Raw genomic sequence first — 17,424 nt, forward strand, 5'->3', positions numbered from 1 at the left:
AGGTGCTGGTGAAGGAGAGGGTGGGAGGGGGGGGGGATGGGTTGAACTCAAAACCAAAACCAAACAATTCAAACATGAGCAGTGGTTAAAGTGAAAATCTAGAGCTGGAGAGACACATTACCAACTTGATCATTCTTTTAAGAAAACTTCAAAAATATAATCTAGCCAGGGGACTGTCGATTGACATTTTCTCAGCTGGAGATTGACTGTTCAGCCTCCTTCACAGGTTTCTTCACCAGACCTCCTCTCACTTTCACCACTGACACACACACACACACACACACACACACACACACACACACACACACACACACACACACACACACACACACACACACACACACACACACACACACACACACACACACACACACACACACACACACACACACACACACACACACATCACTAGCTGTACAAAACCACGTTGCTGAAATATATATATTTTTATTTCCTTGTGATATAAAGCTAATGGAGGAGTTTGTGCAAATGAAACGTGCTGCAGGATAAGGGCACTAGGAAACCCTGGTGTAATTTTACATGAATTACAATGATATACAGGTAAATCGATGTAATATGAGTGTCGTGTACAAGGACCTTTGGTGCAGGAGAAGGCCATTCGGCCCATCAAGTCTGGGCTATGATTGCTAACATACGGTTGTTTGTCCACGCTCTATCCTATTTAAATGTTGAGCGTCAGGCAAGGAAGCACCACGTATCGTTTTTGAAAGTCTTTGGTATGACTCAGCCAGGGTTTAAACCACCGACCTTCCAGACTTAGATTGGATGCTCTGGTCATTACACCACTGAGTCTAGTGATAATAGACAAAGTGGGCAATTTTTCTTCCCATGTCAGCAACTGTTTTAAGAGTTAAGCAGTTAATCGTTAACTCCGAAAACATTTTACTGCAAGGTGGAGATTATTGTTGTGACAATGAGTTTGAAAGTACAACATTATATTGTTGTGGGAATGACTCCGAGGGGTTAATAAATGCTTTGTATCGTGCAGTTATTTCCTTAAGGCCCGGTCACACCTTGACGTTTTAGCCAACGTATGCCGATTTTTGAATTTTTTTTCTAAAACGCTGGCACACGTTGAATACGTTATGGGTAAGTTTTGATAACATTGAGAGCACGCTGAAAAACACTGCCATACGTCGTTGTACGCTGGCTTTAAACGTTGTACTTTTTGGTTGTCCTCAAATTTTTTCATGCTTGAAATTTCACGACGTATGCCGGCGTATGACTCACACGTTCCGCTACGCTGGCCACAAGTTGTATGCACGGTCTGTGATCGTTGACAGACGTCAACACATGCTACTTGTAAGTTAATCATAAGTTGAGACACGCCGAGGTAATGTTTAGCGTACCCGAAACTTATTTCTAACCTATGATTAACGTGTTGTTGGCACGTTACGCGATCGTTGCCACACATCGACAGACGTTACTTTTAAGTTACTCATAGGCTGAAAGACGTCGGTATAATGGATCGTCCTTGCGTCAGCGTCCACGGCCACGGCCAGGACACTTATTTGCAGCATTCTTCAAACTTTTCTTCAGCATGATGAGGATGTTCACACTTCAATGTCTAGCTTGGCTATGATTCCAATTGTCCATCGGCAGCGTCTATTTAAAATAGTCGAGTTTGAGCGTTTTAACACGTTCAGAAGAAACGCTTCAAATTTCCAAACCCCAGCGTCAAAAAACAAAGGCGAGTGACAGCAATTTAAATCGTTCATTGTAAACAATGAAACTAGCTGAGTGGTACCGTTTAAAAGTCGTTGAGTGTAAAAAAATCCAATTGTTGAGCGCAAGCGTCTACTTTCAATAGTGGAGATGCAGCCATTTAAATCGTTGAGTTTATCATTTAAATCGTTAAACGCAAGGACGATCCATCATAACCCACACCCTCCCCCTCACACTCACCTACTACTGCCAACACGAACAAACTACTACTAATACTAATACGAATACTAATACTAATACTAATACTGATACTGCTGACATGGACATCGACTCAAAAAGGACTCGAAAACACTGTTGGGTTCCCCTTTTATGAGCAGCATTTTTATATACCAATTCCCAAAACCCCTGGGAACACGTCTTTATATGGCAGTTGTAAGCTAGAAACACGTTAATTTATTTTTTTTTGTCGACCGGAAGAAGTCATTGGAATACGTCTACATACGTCGATGTGTGTTGGGACTACGTAAAGAATTGGTTCAAAGCACGTCAAACATAAGTTAGAAATAAGTTTCGCGTAAAAAAGACATTACCGCGACGTGTTTCGACTTATGAGTAGCTTATAAGTAGCCTTTGTGGACGTGTGTAAGCGTCCACATATCGTGTGTAAAACTTATCCCCATCGCATGCGGAACGTGTGTCATACGCCGAGTACGTCGTAAAATTTTGAACATGTTTAAAATTTCTTGACGTACTCTACTTACGACGACGTATGATAGCGTACTTTAGCGTTCTACTCACGTATACCAAACTTACTCGTACCGTATTTGACGTGCCCCAACGTTTTAGACACATTTTTCTTAGGTTGGCATACGCTGGCAAGATCGCCAAGGTGTGACCGCGATGTTGACACTTCCATTTCTACGGCAGTTATGATTCGAATCGTTGTGCGTCAGCCTTTTAATAGGCTACGTCACGACATCGTCGGCGATGCGTGCAACGCGCTATGCCTAAGTTAGACTATCGTTGGGCATCGGTTGTGTAGGCCGACAACAGGTTCAGCATTCGTTGGTATAAGTTATCTATAACACAACGAAACGTTCTGTGTCCGTTACCAATGCGTTATACATAAGACCAAGTCGCTATGAATACGTCTGAATCTTTAAAAAAAAACATCAAAAGTTCAACGTAAGCCAGCGTTTTACATACATTTTAATACGTTGCCATCGCTGGCTAAAACGTCAAGGTGTGACTGGGCCTTTAATGAGTGTTTTAGAATAAGCTTAACGCAATTAATTGTGATGTTAGATATGCATTGTTATAACGTGTGGATAGACGATCCTCTCCCTGGCATCCAGTTTTTGTCTCAAAACTGCCACTCCTTACAACCCATTTAATGGTCTTTCCTCAATAATCTGTTTCAATGATTTCTTTTCATTTGCGCTCGGAAAATTTTGCAGTTTGAGGCTGGCGGAAGACCATCCAGAACCGTCAAAAGGTGCTCAATTTATCTCAGATGCCTTGTGTTTTTTTCCGTTAAAGATCATGGTGAAAACTCCCACCTAACAGCCCGTTCACCACCAATTGAAAAGACATCGGAGTGTTTGAGCCAAAAGTGATAAAAGTGGAAGACATGAGTGATCTGGGAGAAGGCTGGTTTTCACTTTGCGAACAGTTAGGCTGAGTTCCACTTTTTTCTCTCTCTCTCTTCTCTCTTCTCTCTCTCTCGAATGATTGCCTTGCAAGGGGATTGAACTGACACCATACTTATGCACAGCTCTACATCCAGTTTTCCCAAGCAACTCTCTTCATTGTTTTATCAATCCCTATATCTGTCTCCTGAGATGTGCATTAAGGCATTGTAGTATCTGGATAATAAGCATATGTGTGAATATAAGCATATATGAAAAATATGCATTCACAGTCCTTCCTATTTTATTTTTCCTTTTAAAATAAGCGCATCTAAAAACATCATAGTAAGGCTTTGAAAACTGAAAACATTAACAGCTCAAACATTACAGTATTTCATGTTTTATTGGCACATAAACTTTAAGTCTGAATTGCTTACACGTCTGAAACCGGTAGTTAAAAGACTTGTATGTACATTTAAAACAACTTTTTTTTTATAAAGGGTTGAAAAAGGTGTTTTATGACCCTTTATCATAAAGGGTGGTAAAACAACGATTTTCATCATGATCAAAATGGACACATTAGTGAAGCATCGATCATACACCTGTGAAAAGAAGATTGAGATTATCGGATTTTACAACTCTTGTAAGAACCAGTAACAGACGTGTAATAAAATCGTATTTAACACGAGGACTTTGACGCGAATGGTGAAGAATAAGGAAATAATTGTTCAGAGTGCGAAAGGTTCGAAGAAGATAGGAAGCGCAAGATGGGCCTTTTACCCAGACATGGAAAATGAACTTGTTGTGTAGTTTAAACACATACGTGCTCGAGAATTGAAAGTGAAGCATTGGTGGAAAATAAGCGCAGATGTTGGACCGTCTGAATATAAGCGCAAATGGAAAATAAGTGCACGATTGTGCTGCATTGATTTGAAAAATAAGCGCATACTCTTATTATCCAGATTCTACTGTAGTTAGATAACATCTCCCATTCATTCGTTTGGTTCGTTTGAGGTGCACATTGGTAAGGGTTATCGGATGATTTTATTGTTGCTTGCATCATTTACTTTTTATTGAGATTGTTGAATTCTTATTGTTTCACTCTTGTTTCTTTCCCCCAAGCAATTTGCTCTTAATAAATAGACTTGGCCTCAGGGTCAATTCTGTTTGTTCTGGCTGCTTCGTTTGGTGGTTTTGGCTGGTTGCAGGTTTAGGTGAGCACGCATTATTCTGTGCTCGTAACCTAAGAGTTTGCTCGGCCAAATTATATCAGTCACGGGCGTCTATTGGTGCTTCACCTGGTTAATTCCACGGTTGCACAAGCATTGTAATGTTGTAAATAGGCCTGGGGAGTTTACTCGGGACCATGGACTTGGCTTGCAGTTGTGGTCGTTTTGACATGATCTGCAGGACTCAAACCGGGCAACCGGAATGGACCCATGGCTGTAACAATATCATTAATCATGTCATACCTTATTGGTCGGTATTCCCGATGCTGCACAAACACACCTGATGACATTAAAAGCCAGAGAGAGAATGAGGTCGTTTACTGAGGCGATTGTCAGACACCATGACTCGCTGAAAATGAACAGATGCCTTCTCATCGTATGAAAATGCCAAAGGATCCAAAAGAGAGCCATCATCTTCACTATAGGGAAGGTGGGGAAGAGAAGTGGGGGCAGGGGGTTTCAACAAAAATGTGGAACATGAAGATAAAATGATGAGAAGAGTAAATAGCTGATTCAAGGAAATCAATACCTTTCATGTGTTAAAGAATCTTACCATGTAAATAAACATCATTGGAATGTTTTTTTTTTTTTGCAATTGATTTTCTTTGGGCATCAATCTTTGAGGACCCTGGGAGCAGGTGGGATCAGGTCCACAGAACCCATCGGAGACCTCTTGGCAGGTCCCTTTGTGCCACTTTAGCTCTACTAATAAATGTGTGTCTCCTCCATAACTTCAAAGCCATTAAATCTAGCAGCCTGAAACTTTGCATGCATACTAAGAAAACTCCAAGGAAGCACAAGAGTAAAAATTGGGTGTTTCGGTTAATTAAAACACTCATTTCAAAGATACTTAACAGTCTTATTTCATTATATCCTTTCTCAGGTGCGTCCTCGGCCACCACTCTCGATGGGGTTTTTAGGCGTATCCTGGATTACATCGTTGGGGTCTGAAGCTGCCATGTTTTTTGGCCTACTCAACCATGCCTTGACTTGGAAAAGGCCACAACGATTTCTTAACAATAGTTTTTTTTCCACTTTCCTCACTCATATTATCCAATCCCTGTTCATCAAAGCCAGCTACAAATCGTTGGATATATTGCAATGCTTATGAATGCCTGGAGATTCCAGCGTTTGTGGGTTTATTTCATTTCTGCACATGCCATAAGCTCGAGAATCTCTTAAATTAAGCAGAAATACAAGAGTTAAGGTCCAGAATTTAACTTAGCAGCAGTTCTGATGCAAAAACAAGTGTTCATTTGTCTAATTCAGACATTGCTTGGGCGTTTCCGGATACACGAGTTTATCGACGGCAATTGGTAATCGCTTGCCAAGCTAGGCATTCTGTTGAAATGCTTACTTGAGTGCTTAATTCACTTGCCAAGTGCCCTACAGTCTATTTTGGCCAGTTCGTGTCCTGATCGGGATGTACAGTCGACAGGTACGACAAGGTAGAGGTACATATACAGCTCACAGGGACATGGTACATTTGGATAGATTTGGATCTGTAGGGACTCTCCACGGGTCTGTGAACATGCCATGTCTGTTATGTGTGCCGTAGTGGCACAGTTTCATCCTGTATCTTATGGAAGTTTGATTTGTTTTTCCTTTGTTATCATGACTGTTTCTAAAACAATTGGTTATCGGTGGTGATTTTACAAAGGTTATATGTTTCTCTTTGTGCATTTCAAAGCAAAATATATTTGACAATGCCCGATTTCTGAGCCTTTTGCCGGATTAATGCGTTTTCTAAATTATCGAGCCAATTTTTTTCTGCCCATAGCACGCAGCAGTTTATAAAGATTAATGTTTGTGCTCACTGCTCATCTCCTTAAAACGTTTATATAAATGTAACGTCGTCATCTTAATTTGTTTAATGAAATTCCCCCAAAACAATGGTGAAAGCTACTCAAGGTTTTTGGGTTGCATAGAGTAGGTGCTGCAGTCGGTAATCACACCGACTCCAATCTGCCACAAAAAGTTGCCGATATCTGCCGTGTGTGTGTGTGTGTGTGTGTGTGTGTGTGTGTGTGTGTGTGTGTGTGTGTGTGTGTGTGTGTGTGTGTGTGTGTGTGTGTGTTTTCATAAAGCATAACGTATTGTTTCTGCTAACTCCTCCACCTCGACCCCTCACTCTCTCTTTGTCCCATCCTTGCTCTACCCCCCTCCCAATACAGTGCAGCACCACCCTCTTCCCACACGTCTCTCTATGTCTCTGTCTCTGTCTCTGTCTCTGTCTCTGTCTCTCTCTCTCTCTCTCTCTCTCTCTCTCTCTCTCTCTCTCTCTCTCCCCCCCCTCTCTCTCCATCTCTGGACATGTCTGGATGGTGATTATGTCCGGACGGCAGTTTGTCTCTGCCCCGGATGTGTCTGAGCGGTGTTTGTCTCCGGACAGCTTGATTCTGGATGTGTCCCGGCAGCTTCCCATCAGGTGCTTCCTATTCTTAAGAATATACTTCTGTTGTACACCGCTCCTTCCCAATTCCATATCCAGGCGATGCATGATGCCATCGGTGGTCGCAGAACGAAGGGAGTACTCGGTTTTCACTTGGTTTGTTTGTTTTTGTGTTACTTGCAAAATAGAGGATTTTTCAAGTACGGTATATTGGTTAGTCGATTTTGTGATTCTGTCTGTCTGTCTGTCTGTCTGTTTATCGCCTACAGGTCGCAATTTTAAACCGATCGTCACGAAACGTCACCACATGGTAGAGTTTGTCATTGGGAAGAAGCCTATTGTTTTTAAGGTCAAAAGGTCAACATAAGCCAAAGTTCAACAACTTAGGTGATATTTCTAAAATCCTCAATTTTGATCCGATTGACTTGAAATTTGAAGAGAATTTTCATATCAGGTCACTGAATTCAACCACCAATTCTTTTTAAGGTCCACAAAGGCCAAAAGGTCAGCATCAGCCGAAATTCTAAAATTGTCAATTTTCATTCGATTGACTTGTAATTTGAAGAGGAGTTGCATATTTTGAATATGTCATTGAATTCATCCACCAATTATTTTTGAGGTCAAATTTGTTTTGTGGATTTTGCCAGTATTGTGCTCTAAATGACGTCTTCTTCTTGCTTGTTTGTTTGTTTGTTTGTGCTGGCGATATCTCCATCATCCTTTGATCTGGGAAGCTTAAATTTCGGGACAAAAGTGAAGACGTGCTTTGGAAAAAACGTTATTTTTTATTTTTTGATAATCAATTAATTTATTAATTACTTTATCATTAGTGTATGTTGTTATGTAGCAATTCATACAATGGTCAACTTTTCATATAGAATCTGGAAACTTGTGTTTTTTCACTTCCTAAGATCACATAGGACTACAAATCAGCTGTTTCCAATTTTTCCAAACATTGCTTATGACAAAAATGCAAGATGGCAGCAGGCGAGTGACGAAAATTGATAAAAAATTTGATGACAAATTTCGTTTCGTATTTTCAGACAGTGTATGCAGTAGATCTATAATATATATCATAATCTCGTACAGGAGATGGCTGTCTACAAAAGCCAAACTAAAACCTGTAAAGATCTGTTGGACTGCTTTATTTAAGTGTTGATGGTAAATCGGTTGGTTACACGGATGCATACCTAGTATTTGACAACTACAGCATCATTAATTCGCTCAAGGACAGAACCAGACAGCTTTGTATGGCAGGGAGAACACAGGACAAGGGATATAAAGTAGACGATACTACATGCATTAAAGACTTCAAGTCATTTCTGAGCACTAAGGAAACAAAAGCCAATCTTGTGTTGTATTTTGCACAAAAAGCTGTTCGATTGTGCAAAGTGCCGATCACCACACACACCCAGAAAGGCGTCCTTTCTTCCCAGCCAAACATGGTGAGCATTCCGAGTACACAAGAGGAAGCTGATACACTGTTGATCTTGTATGCAGTGGCAGTGAGTCATCTGGGCAATACTGTGCACATATATTCTTGTGATACTGATGTGCTAGTGCTTGCTCTGCGAAGAGTACCTGATCTGAAGCCGGACAGTGTTATCATCATGGGCACTGGAGATGGATGACGAAAAATCAAACTCAAACCCATCTATGTTGCTCTAGGTGCAGAAAGAGCAGCAGCATTGCCAGGATTGCATACACTCACTGGTAGTGATACCACTGGTCACATCAAAGGAAAGGGGAAGTCATCATGCTTCAAAGTCTTCATGAAGGCAGGCGAAGATATTATCTGTGCTCTTGCTGGACTTGGTGTTGGAGTGTACCCATCACCAGGGGTGTTGTCTGGATGTGAAAAGTTTGTGTGTCAGCTGTTCAACTCTGGGTTTGCATCAGCCAAGGCACTGAAGTGGCACATGCTCAAGCAGCTGAAGGGTAACCAAGGTGTGGAGAAGCTACTTCCAACTCAAGGATGTATCACTGAGCATATATTGCACGCACACCTACAAGCCAACATATGGTTGCAAGACTTAGTTGCTATACCAATTCTACTGGATCCTGTTACTCTGGGATGGCGACAACTGGAGGACGGCCACTATGTCCCAGTTGTCTCAAAAGTTCCAGCAGCACCAGAGGCTGTGGTGGAACTTGTGAAGTGTTCCTGTGTCGCCAGTAAGTGCAGTGGACGGTGCTCTTGAAAGGCACATAATATAGCCTGTACAGACCTCTGCAAGTGTGAAGGAGCTGAGGACACATGCAACAATGTCGCAATTGATGAGATTTCAAGCGATGACGAGGAAAATGAGGACTTGGATAACTAAATAATTATATATGCCGAAGCATCTTTGTGTTTTGTATTTGCACATCCATTCAAATTGTATGCTCTCAGTACTACAGAACGTCCTTTTTGTGCATATTTGGCTGTCATCTTTTGGGGGGTTCTTAAATAATGCCTAACTGGGTTAAATTTAGCTGAACAGATATTTTTTATTATCTCTGAATGTGCTATAATGGGTAAAATATGGCGATTTCTCAAATTTTGGATTTTGGTGACTGCTTATGAATAAAAAAATTGGAAACAGCTGTTTTTGTGTTCACTGGAAACATAGGAAGTGAAAAATTACAAGTTTCCAGATTCTATATGAAAAGTTGACCAAATTACACAATGACATACACTACATTATCGATTTATAAATTATTTATTTTATTTCTCATCGTACCAATATCTCGGGCATATTTTGGGCTTGGAAGCTGATATTTGAACATGGCAGTGACCAAGTGATTTGGCTATAAAGAGTATTTTTGATTTATTGATTAATCGATTAATTATTTTCTTTCCTCCCAGACGGTTCTGTCACAGAGCCATCGTGAGAGTGTGAGATTTGTCATGATTGAAAGACATGTTCCAAGTGTTGGACCAGCTTGTGATTTTATCCAGATCTGTAGAGTGAAGAAGCTGCTGCTTGCCGGTTTGAGGGATGACAGATGGTATGGCAGATTGTGGAGTCATCAGCGAAGAGACAAAGAGGATATTCCAGGGTCAGAGATATTTTTAATTTATTAATTAATCAATTAGTTATTTAATTTTCAAAAAGTTACAGATTCAGATGAAACAGTGGTGGTTTAGATATGCTATCAGCCAATTGATTAAGAAATTCCGACTCCATGTGCTGCAAGGTGGCATTGCCGGGCGCCAAAGGTGCCCCGGTGATGTCTCGTGCTGGATGATTGTTTTTTATTTGTTTGGCCTGGGGGTGGTGCACTTTGAATATACCCGTACTTGTTGAGTTCCTGTTTTTGAAATATTGTAAACATGTTTTTACTGATATTTATTGGATTCACAAATAGTCATTCTGTAAAAGCGAATTAGCAGAGAATAAATAACGATGCTATGAGATAAAAATTTGATCTAAACTCAGAGCAAGCTGTGAAAATGTTACCAATAGATTTGACAAAAAGTAGGTGGTAATGTTGGGAACTCTATTGGGAGATATTGATCAAAGGCACAAGTTGAAAAGGTGAACTGAGTGAGTGTGGCCTGGTCAGGCTTGTGAGGAACAAACAGCTGAGAGGGCAAGTGAGGATCTTTCTGACTTTAGTGATAGAGGGAAGGGCTGTTATACTTCATGCTCTTTCAATTAAAACAAAAAAGGTGAAAATTTGTTCCAAAGATGACCAAACCTACTCAAGGCCAACATGTAGTCCCAGGCATCATGGATACAGATGGCATAACTTCTACCATCGGGAAGGTTTTCAGCCATGACCAAAACTACATCCTGTGTCGAAATTCCAACAGTGCTGAGTGTCCAAGTGATAAGGAGACACGTACAGAGGAGCAGTGCTGGACAAAGTGAGCGGAATGAATATGCGGTGGATCGAGTGAGTGCATGACGCACCGAGAATGCAATCCGTGCCAGCCTGTGGGTACAGGAAAGTCGCAAATGGAGATTATTTATGTCAATGTGGATCCATATTTTTATGCAAATGTGAAATTAACTTTCAAAATGTCTGTAAATACAGTATACAAATAAGCCTATCTGCCATTATACCTGTTTGTCCGGAGAGAAATGCTACCATAAACACAAACAAAGCCAAGAGCGCGCATCCAGCGTGACAGCACGCACAGCAGTGAGCTTGGTTCAAGAAAATGGATCAATACCTGCCATGGAGGATAGGAAGGGAATAGTAATGTCTTAGTGTGTGAACAATTTAACTGTTTTTAATTGTGCAAGAAGAGGATGTTTAATGTGAGTTCAGTTTGCTGCAGCGATTACCAATGAATGGAGTAGGCAAGCACCAAGAAGCAGTGCTTGCTTCAGGTCCAATGATGGGCAGCATGTTTTCTGCATAATATGACAGCAGTGGTATTGAAAGGAATATATTGCACATGAATCATTCATAAGCATCCCTTGGTCTTGTAAAAATAACAAACAAAGATGGTGGAGGACAGTTTGTGTCCAGGCTATTTCACATCGAATTTTTTTAATTAAAATGCAGTGCCAGAGAATAGTCAGGAAGTCATTTCTGTAAGTCCAGTGAGAGAAGCTTGATAATTAAGGAATGTTAGAGTAAAATCGAATGTCATGTTGAAATGAGTGGCACTCTCTGGAAACCTCTCCAGTGGATTTGAGAGTGGAATCCAGTGGATTTGTGAGTGGAGTAGAGTTTAAAACAAACTTTAAGCACCAGTAATGCAGCACATGGCATTAACTCAATATTCACAGGTGCAGTAGCACTTATTAGGAAAATGTAAGCAAAGCTACCCAGCAATCTCTCATCAAACACAATCAAAGTCTTCAACCCCAGAATGAAAGCCCCACACAGGCTGATTTTCCTCGAAGGTAAGCCTAGCCTGCAAAATCCCAGCAAATCCACAACCAACCAATGAAAAACCAAAAGGTCAAAGATTTAAGCTGCTTGAATGCCAGATTAATCAAACTCCATTTTTAAGACTCTAAAACCCCCAATGTTTTTTTCAGAGGAAGGAAGGTCAAGCAAAAAAGAACATTTTCAAAGAAAGGTCTAGTAAACAGACATTTGTGTGCAAAAATAGGATCTGTACCGGTGTCGCTTTTACAGGTTATCGCAGGCTGCGGAGAGGACACTGCTCGTTGCTTCCCCCATGGGGAAAATTGCAGCATTATATATACAGTATTTACAAGTTGCATCTGTTAAGAGCTCCAAAACTAAAATCAAAGTTCCTTTTTATCTTATGAAGAGGTACTTTTGTGGATAGACTTTAAACATCCCACCTTTCCCCTACTTTAAGGTGATAACATTTCTTCCACAATCAATCTCAAACAATCATTTTGGTTTATTGAGAACTCCAAACACTGGACAAGGCAGTCCGAAGACTGAAATTTGTCAAGTTTGCAATAATTAAACAAACTGACAAATATATACGTATGTAGAAATAATAATCATTACACAATTACATGAATATGTACATGATGCATGAAAATAAATGTATAGAAGAAAAATGCAAATCGGACAGAAATAGACATTTTAAATGACAACAAACGATCAGAAACTCTTGGCGTGACACAAAAAATATAATTACTAGAGATTGGTAAAAGTGGCAAGACAATGTTGTAAACATGGCTGGCCCAAACAGCTGGTTACTTTGCATAATCACTCAATAATCTCTCAAAACATTCATTCCATATGTGGTAGGAATAAATATTATAAGATACTGCATGGAGAGGAATACCTTTTGCCGGTGCATTATCAGCCTGTACACCATGAGAGTGGCACCGAGTGCGAGTGAGAACAACTGTGCAATAAGTAGAGAGAAACGTAATTCATTTCTTGCTCTCACTATGCATGGTGTCATGTCTGAGCATGAGGAGCATCCTGGGACACATGGGATGCACCGTGGCATCTCTGGGGTTGCTGTGCATAAAGGGTGGGGTTGCAATCAACGTTCCTGCTCCAGAAAATATTATTAAAATGAAAATACAATCATGGCGTCTATTCAGTCCAGTTACCCCCATCCTGGGAAAACAGGGTTAGTCGGGGCCAATTTATTTGTTACTTGTCTAAGGATTGTTGGGAGGAGAGAAGTGGCTCTGGCATCAGAAAATTCGACAGTCCGCCGACGCAGCGGGAGACGGGATTGTGTGTGTGTGTGTGTGTGTGTGTGTGTGTGTGTGTGTGTGTGTGTGTGTGTGTGTGTGTGTGTGTGTGTGTGTGTGTGTGTGTGTGTGTGTGTGTGTGTGTGTGTGTGTGTGTGTGTGTGCGCACGCATGCACGTCCATCTATCAGGCCATAACTTTACTTTAACCATTTGAGCTTTTGTCATCAAATTTTCAACAAACATTTATAATTAGAATATGGAGAACCTAATGAATTGTATCAAAAGGTCAAAGGGTTAAAGGTCAATGTCATAATCATCCATTTTCATCTGACCAACTTGAAATTTGAACAGGGTTTGCATATTGGGTCACTGAAGCCTTTTGCTTGAGGTCAAACGGTCAAGGTCACATAAAATTGTCACTGTTAATGCGATTGAAATTTGAACAGAATTTGCATATTGGGTCACTGAATTCGTTGACCAATGAAAAGCTTGAAGCTATTGGTTTTGAGGTCAAAGGTGAAGATCACATAATATCATCAATTTTCATCAGATCGACTTGAAATTGGAACAATTTGGATATTGGATCACTGAATTGGTTCACCAATCAAGAGCTAGAAGACTTGTTTTTGAGGTACAAAGCTCAAGATTGCAGCTACTAATTTCATGACTGATTGTCCATCTGTCTATCCAGGCCATAATTTTTCACCATTTGAAATTTTGTCCTAAAATTTTCTACAAAACTTTAATATGAGAATATGGAGAACACCAAGTAAAAAAAAATTTACATTTTTTTTCCTAAGCTGTTGTTTTCGTTAAGTTTAGGTCAAGTAGAAAGTGGACATAGATGGGCTTTGCATTTTGAGATGCTTTCTAATTGGTATTGGAATGAATTTGTTTTTATGCCTCCGCTGCTGAAGTCGCCAGAGGCATTATGTTTTTGCGTTGTCCGTACATCCATGATAATTTTCTCTGCAACCACATATCCGATTGACACAAAACTTTCACCATTGGTGCCACTACTTATGTAGAATGTTTTAATGATAATTATGACATCAGAGGTCACGTGCTGTGGCAGTTATGTTGGAAAAATGGAAAAATTTGGACCTCTGTATCTCTGAAACCACTACGTGGAACAAATAGAAACATGGCACATCAAACGGTCAAGTAATCCCCAAGGGAAACAAGTGATTTAAAAAAAAAAAATTGATGTCGTCACTGGCTTTGTTGTGATGTCATAATTGCATAAGTCAAATGCTTTATCCAATCATTATGAAAATTTCTGAGGATTATCTAGGACTAAATTGAATTAGGGGAGGGGGGAGGGTGAATTGATGATGTCATCGGTCACGTGGTTCAGCAGCCATATTGTTTTTTACATGAAAGGGGAAAATGTTTTAGAATGGCTTGACCGATTGAGGGGAAACTACCCCCACATGTTCCCCAAGTGTTGGGAATACCGGGGTGTTTACGAATAATTAAGAGATCACATGGTCTGGCAGCCATATTGGCATGAACGAAAATCTTCTTTAAAAATCCTTCTTTTGAACCGCTTCATCAATTGAAGTGAAACATCACAGTTATGATCTAGTAGTCATGAGGAATATATGTTTTAAATTTAAACCTGATCAGATGCATGGTCTGACGGCCATAATTATTTAATATTTTGAATCTTGGTTCTGGGATTTAAATCAAAATTGGTACAAGTATGTATGGCAATGTAATAATGTGGGCAGATGCATATCTGGTGGAGTCATGACGTCGAAGAGTGCCCTTCTAGTTATTTTTATTTTTTACTCATGCTCCCTCTGTTGTTTTAAATAAGTTGTCACGACGTCCTAATGTATGCCAAGCACTCTGTCAGAATACACTTTGCATAGTCTGGAAAGGTGAGAGCCAAACTAATAGATCTCAACCTCGTATGTATATTGCAGTTAGCCATCTGCCAAAACATAAAAGCCTAATATTAAATAAATAAAAAGCAGAAGAAAACTAAATTAATGTCGTTAATTCAAGATAAGAAAATGAGTTTTCTTTTTCGTCATTTAAAAACTATATAAACAAGCAGTCATAGACTGGTACTTAAGAAATCGTCAACTTGACCTCTGACCTTGTCTAATAAAAGCTGTCTCGAGAGATAGTGACGCAAACCAGAAGTTTCTACGATGATTCTGTACCAAACCATCAAAAATCGAATGTTTGACCTCACTGTGACCTTGATCTTTGACCGATTTTGACCAAAATCTAATAAGCACGAGCAATCACCCTCCTGAATCACGTGGTGTAATTTGACATTGGTCGCTTCTTCCGTTCTCGAGTTATCGTGCCTACAAACAAACAAACACACACACAAACAAACACACAAACAGATGACGGAAGTCATCAATATACTTACGAAATCTTTAGATTTGAGTGTGTGTGAGCAGTGAGCCAGGATTTAGGATGCTTAACAAGAAGAGGATTATTGGCACACAGTGTGCATCCTGCAGAAATCTTTAGATTTCGTAAGTAACAAGTGTAAACATAGTTTAGATTGCTCCATAAAAGTACTGATATGATGACATGGTCGACATTTGTGAGTTTTCCTGAGCTACACTCGTAATATTTATTGTATGTTTCATTTTCAAATCCTGCCCAGACTCGCTCTCTCTAATTTGTCATGTACCTGAGCAATGAACTTTGTTTTCTTTTCGAAAAATATTCTTACATTAAAGAGCTGACAGGAGAGTACGTTAAACCAACAGACGTTTATCCACCTTTGAAACATAAATGGACTTGTAATTAAAGGTAAGCAGCAGACTGAGTCATTTGAAATGTGATGACAATGCATACTCTTGAAGGAGGTGAGGGTGTTGGGACATTGCCTGTCATGTACATACAGGAGGAAAGGGAGAGCAGGAAGTGGGACTCAAAACATTGTATGTACAGAAAGGAGGAATGAATATGGTAGATGGGGTTCAAAGGTTATACCATTGAATTGTAATTTGCATACGTAAAAATATGATGGCTCCAAGTAACACTTTTAATATAACCTGTGTACTACATTTCACCACTTGAGTTCCAAAGAAATAACCTGTAGTGTACCATACTCTATTTACACAGCGTTGGTGCTACCAAAGCAGTTTCTTGGCAAGGGTTATTCTGCGTGGTTTGCCGTTGCCTTCCCAGGTTCCAATAATACTCTCTGCTTATTCAGCATCCAGCTTGCTTTTGCAAGTCTTGTTACTCCTCACACTTCCATCCATCCCAGTCAAACTCTTGATTCCCCAATTAACATCTTCCTTCCTCGTTCATCTTCCTGAAGCTTTGCATCGAGATTTGGTTTCAGCTTTCTGTCTCAAATAACGCCCAGGAGAATTTTGTGGATGTGCCTGAGGACGAGTGTGGTTTCTGCCGACTATGCCTGACAATCACTCACCATCTGCTTTCACCAGATGGTCTTGCTTTCGCATGAAGAACCCAGCACGGCAGATGCAATGATAAGCATCAAGTCGAAACCCCTTTCCCTTTTCAGGGATGCACTTCATGATAAATGAGCAGGCAGGGGAAGGAGAGGGAGATAGAGAAAGGTAAATATAGACATGCATACCATACTGGTGAATCCCCCATTGCTCAACTCTCAACTGAGACTTTGACTTCTTCACAAATCATACCATCTACTTGTAAGGTCACTCAAGGGGGAAGTTTTGGCTCGAGTCTTTCACGATTTGGCTGGCTTTGCTTGACGTTAAACTGAAGCTGCATTGGGCAGGGGTTTGCAATTTCTCACCTACCTTCTCTTTAAAAATGTCACTGTGAAGTCTTCAAAATCTGCCAGATAGTGGTAGCAGATGGTACAAACACTTTAATGTCCAATTGATATAGCACAAACTTGAACACATCAATGGACAATCCTCCATTCCTTTCCTTGTTCGACTGCTGAACAGTCACATTTAAGCCATCTTAAAATTTTCTGTGCTTCGGTGACATCATTCATCATTTATTTTTAATTTTGTACATAGTTTGTATTTTCACTGTTGTGGTATTTTTTCACTTTCAATAATTGGTTTTTCGATTCTGTTGATTCCAATTTTGATAGTCATTTTTGTCCATCTTATTATTTTCTTGAATACATTTTGGGGTTTTTTGTGTGCATGGTCGAGGCTCATGAAAAAGCTAGAGCAGAATGGAATGAAACGAATTTGAAGAGGGAGGAAACAACAACAGCAGAGTATGAATGAGAGTAAGATAAAGTAGAGGAGAAGAAGGACACATGGGGGTGAACAAAGTGCACACAAGCTGAATGGAACACAGCAAGAAGAGGGAAGTGGGGATGAAACAGAAAAGGTACAAAACAACCACCAACTAACAAATGCAAAAAGGTGAGGGAAATAAAGGGGGGGGGATCCCAATACCATGGAAAAGGGGAATGTG

The 17,424-nt window shown here is 40.2% G+C and overlaps 1 protein-coding gene across 1 annotated transcript in view; it reads right to left on the reverse strand.

Moving 5' to 3' along the window:
* Positions 1 to 17,424, reverse strand: part of LOC147030177 (uncharacterized) — a 56,588-nt gene that overhangs the window by 10,552 nt on the left and 28,612 nt on the right. Inside the window, exons 3-8 of the mRNA XM_085873970.1 lie at positions 16,430 to 16,532; positions 12,649 to 12,830; positions 11,213 to 11,281; positions 10,988 to 11,097; positions 10,624 to 10,856; positions 4,824 to 4,962 (exon numbers count right to left, since the gene is read on the reverse strand). Coding sequence (XP_085730096.1) covers positions 4,824 to 4,962; positions 10,624 to 10,856; positions 10,988 to 11,097; positions 11,213 to 11,281; positions 12,649 to 12,830; positions 16,430 to 16,532 — 836 coding nt within the window. The remainder of the gene's footprint in view (positions 1 to 4,823; positions 4,963 to 10,623; positions 10,857 to 10,987; positions 11,098 to 11,212; positions 11,282 to 12,648; positions 12,831 to 16,429; positions 16,533 to 17,424) is intronic.

Source organism: Eptatretus burgeri, chromosome 3 (genome assembly GCF_056783735.1).
Source record: "Eptatretus burgeri isolate ZD-2024b chromosome 3, Ebu_testis_v1, whole genome shotgun sequence".
Lineage (NCBI taxonomy): Eukaryota > Metazoa > Chordata > Myxini > Myxiniformes > Myxinidae > Eptatretus > Eptatretus burgeri.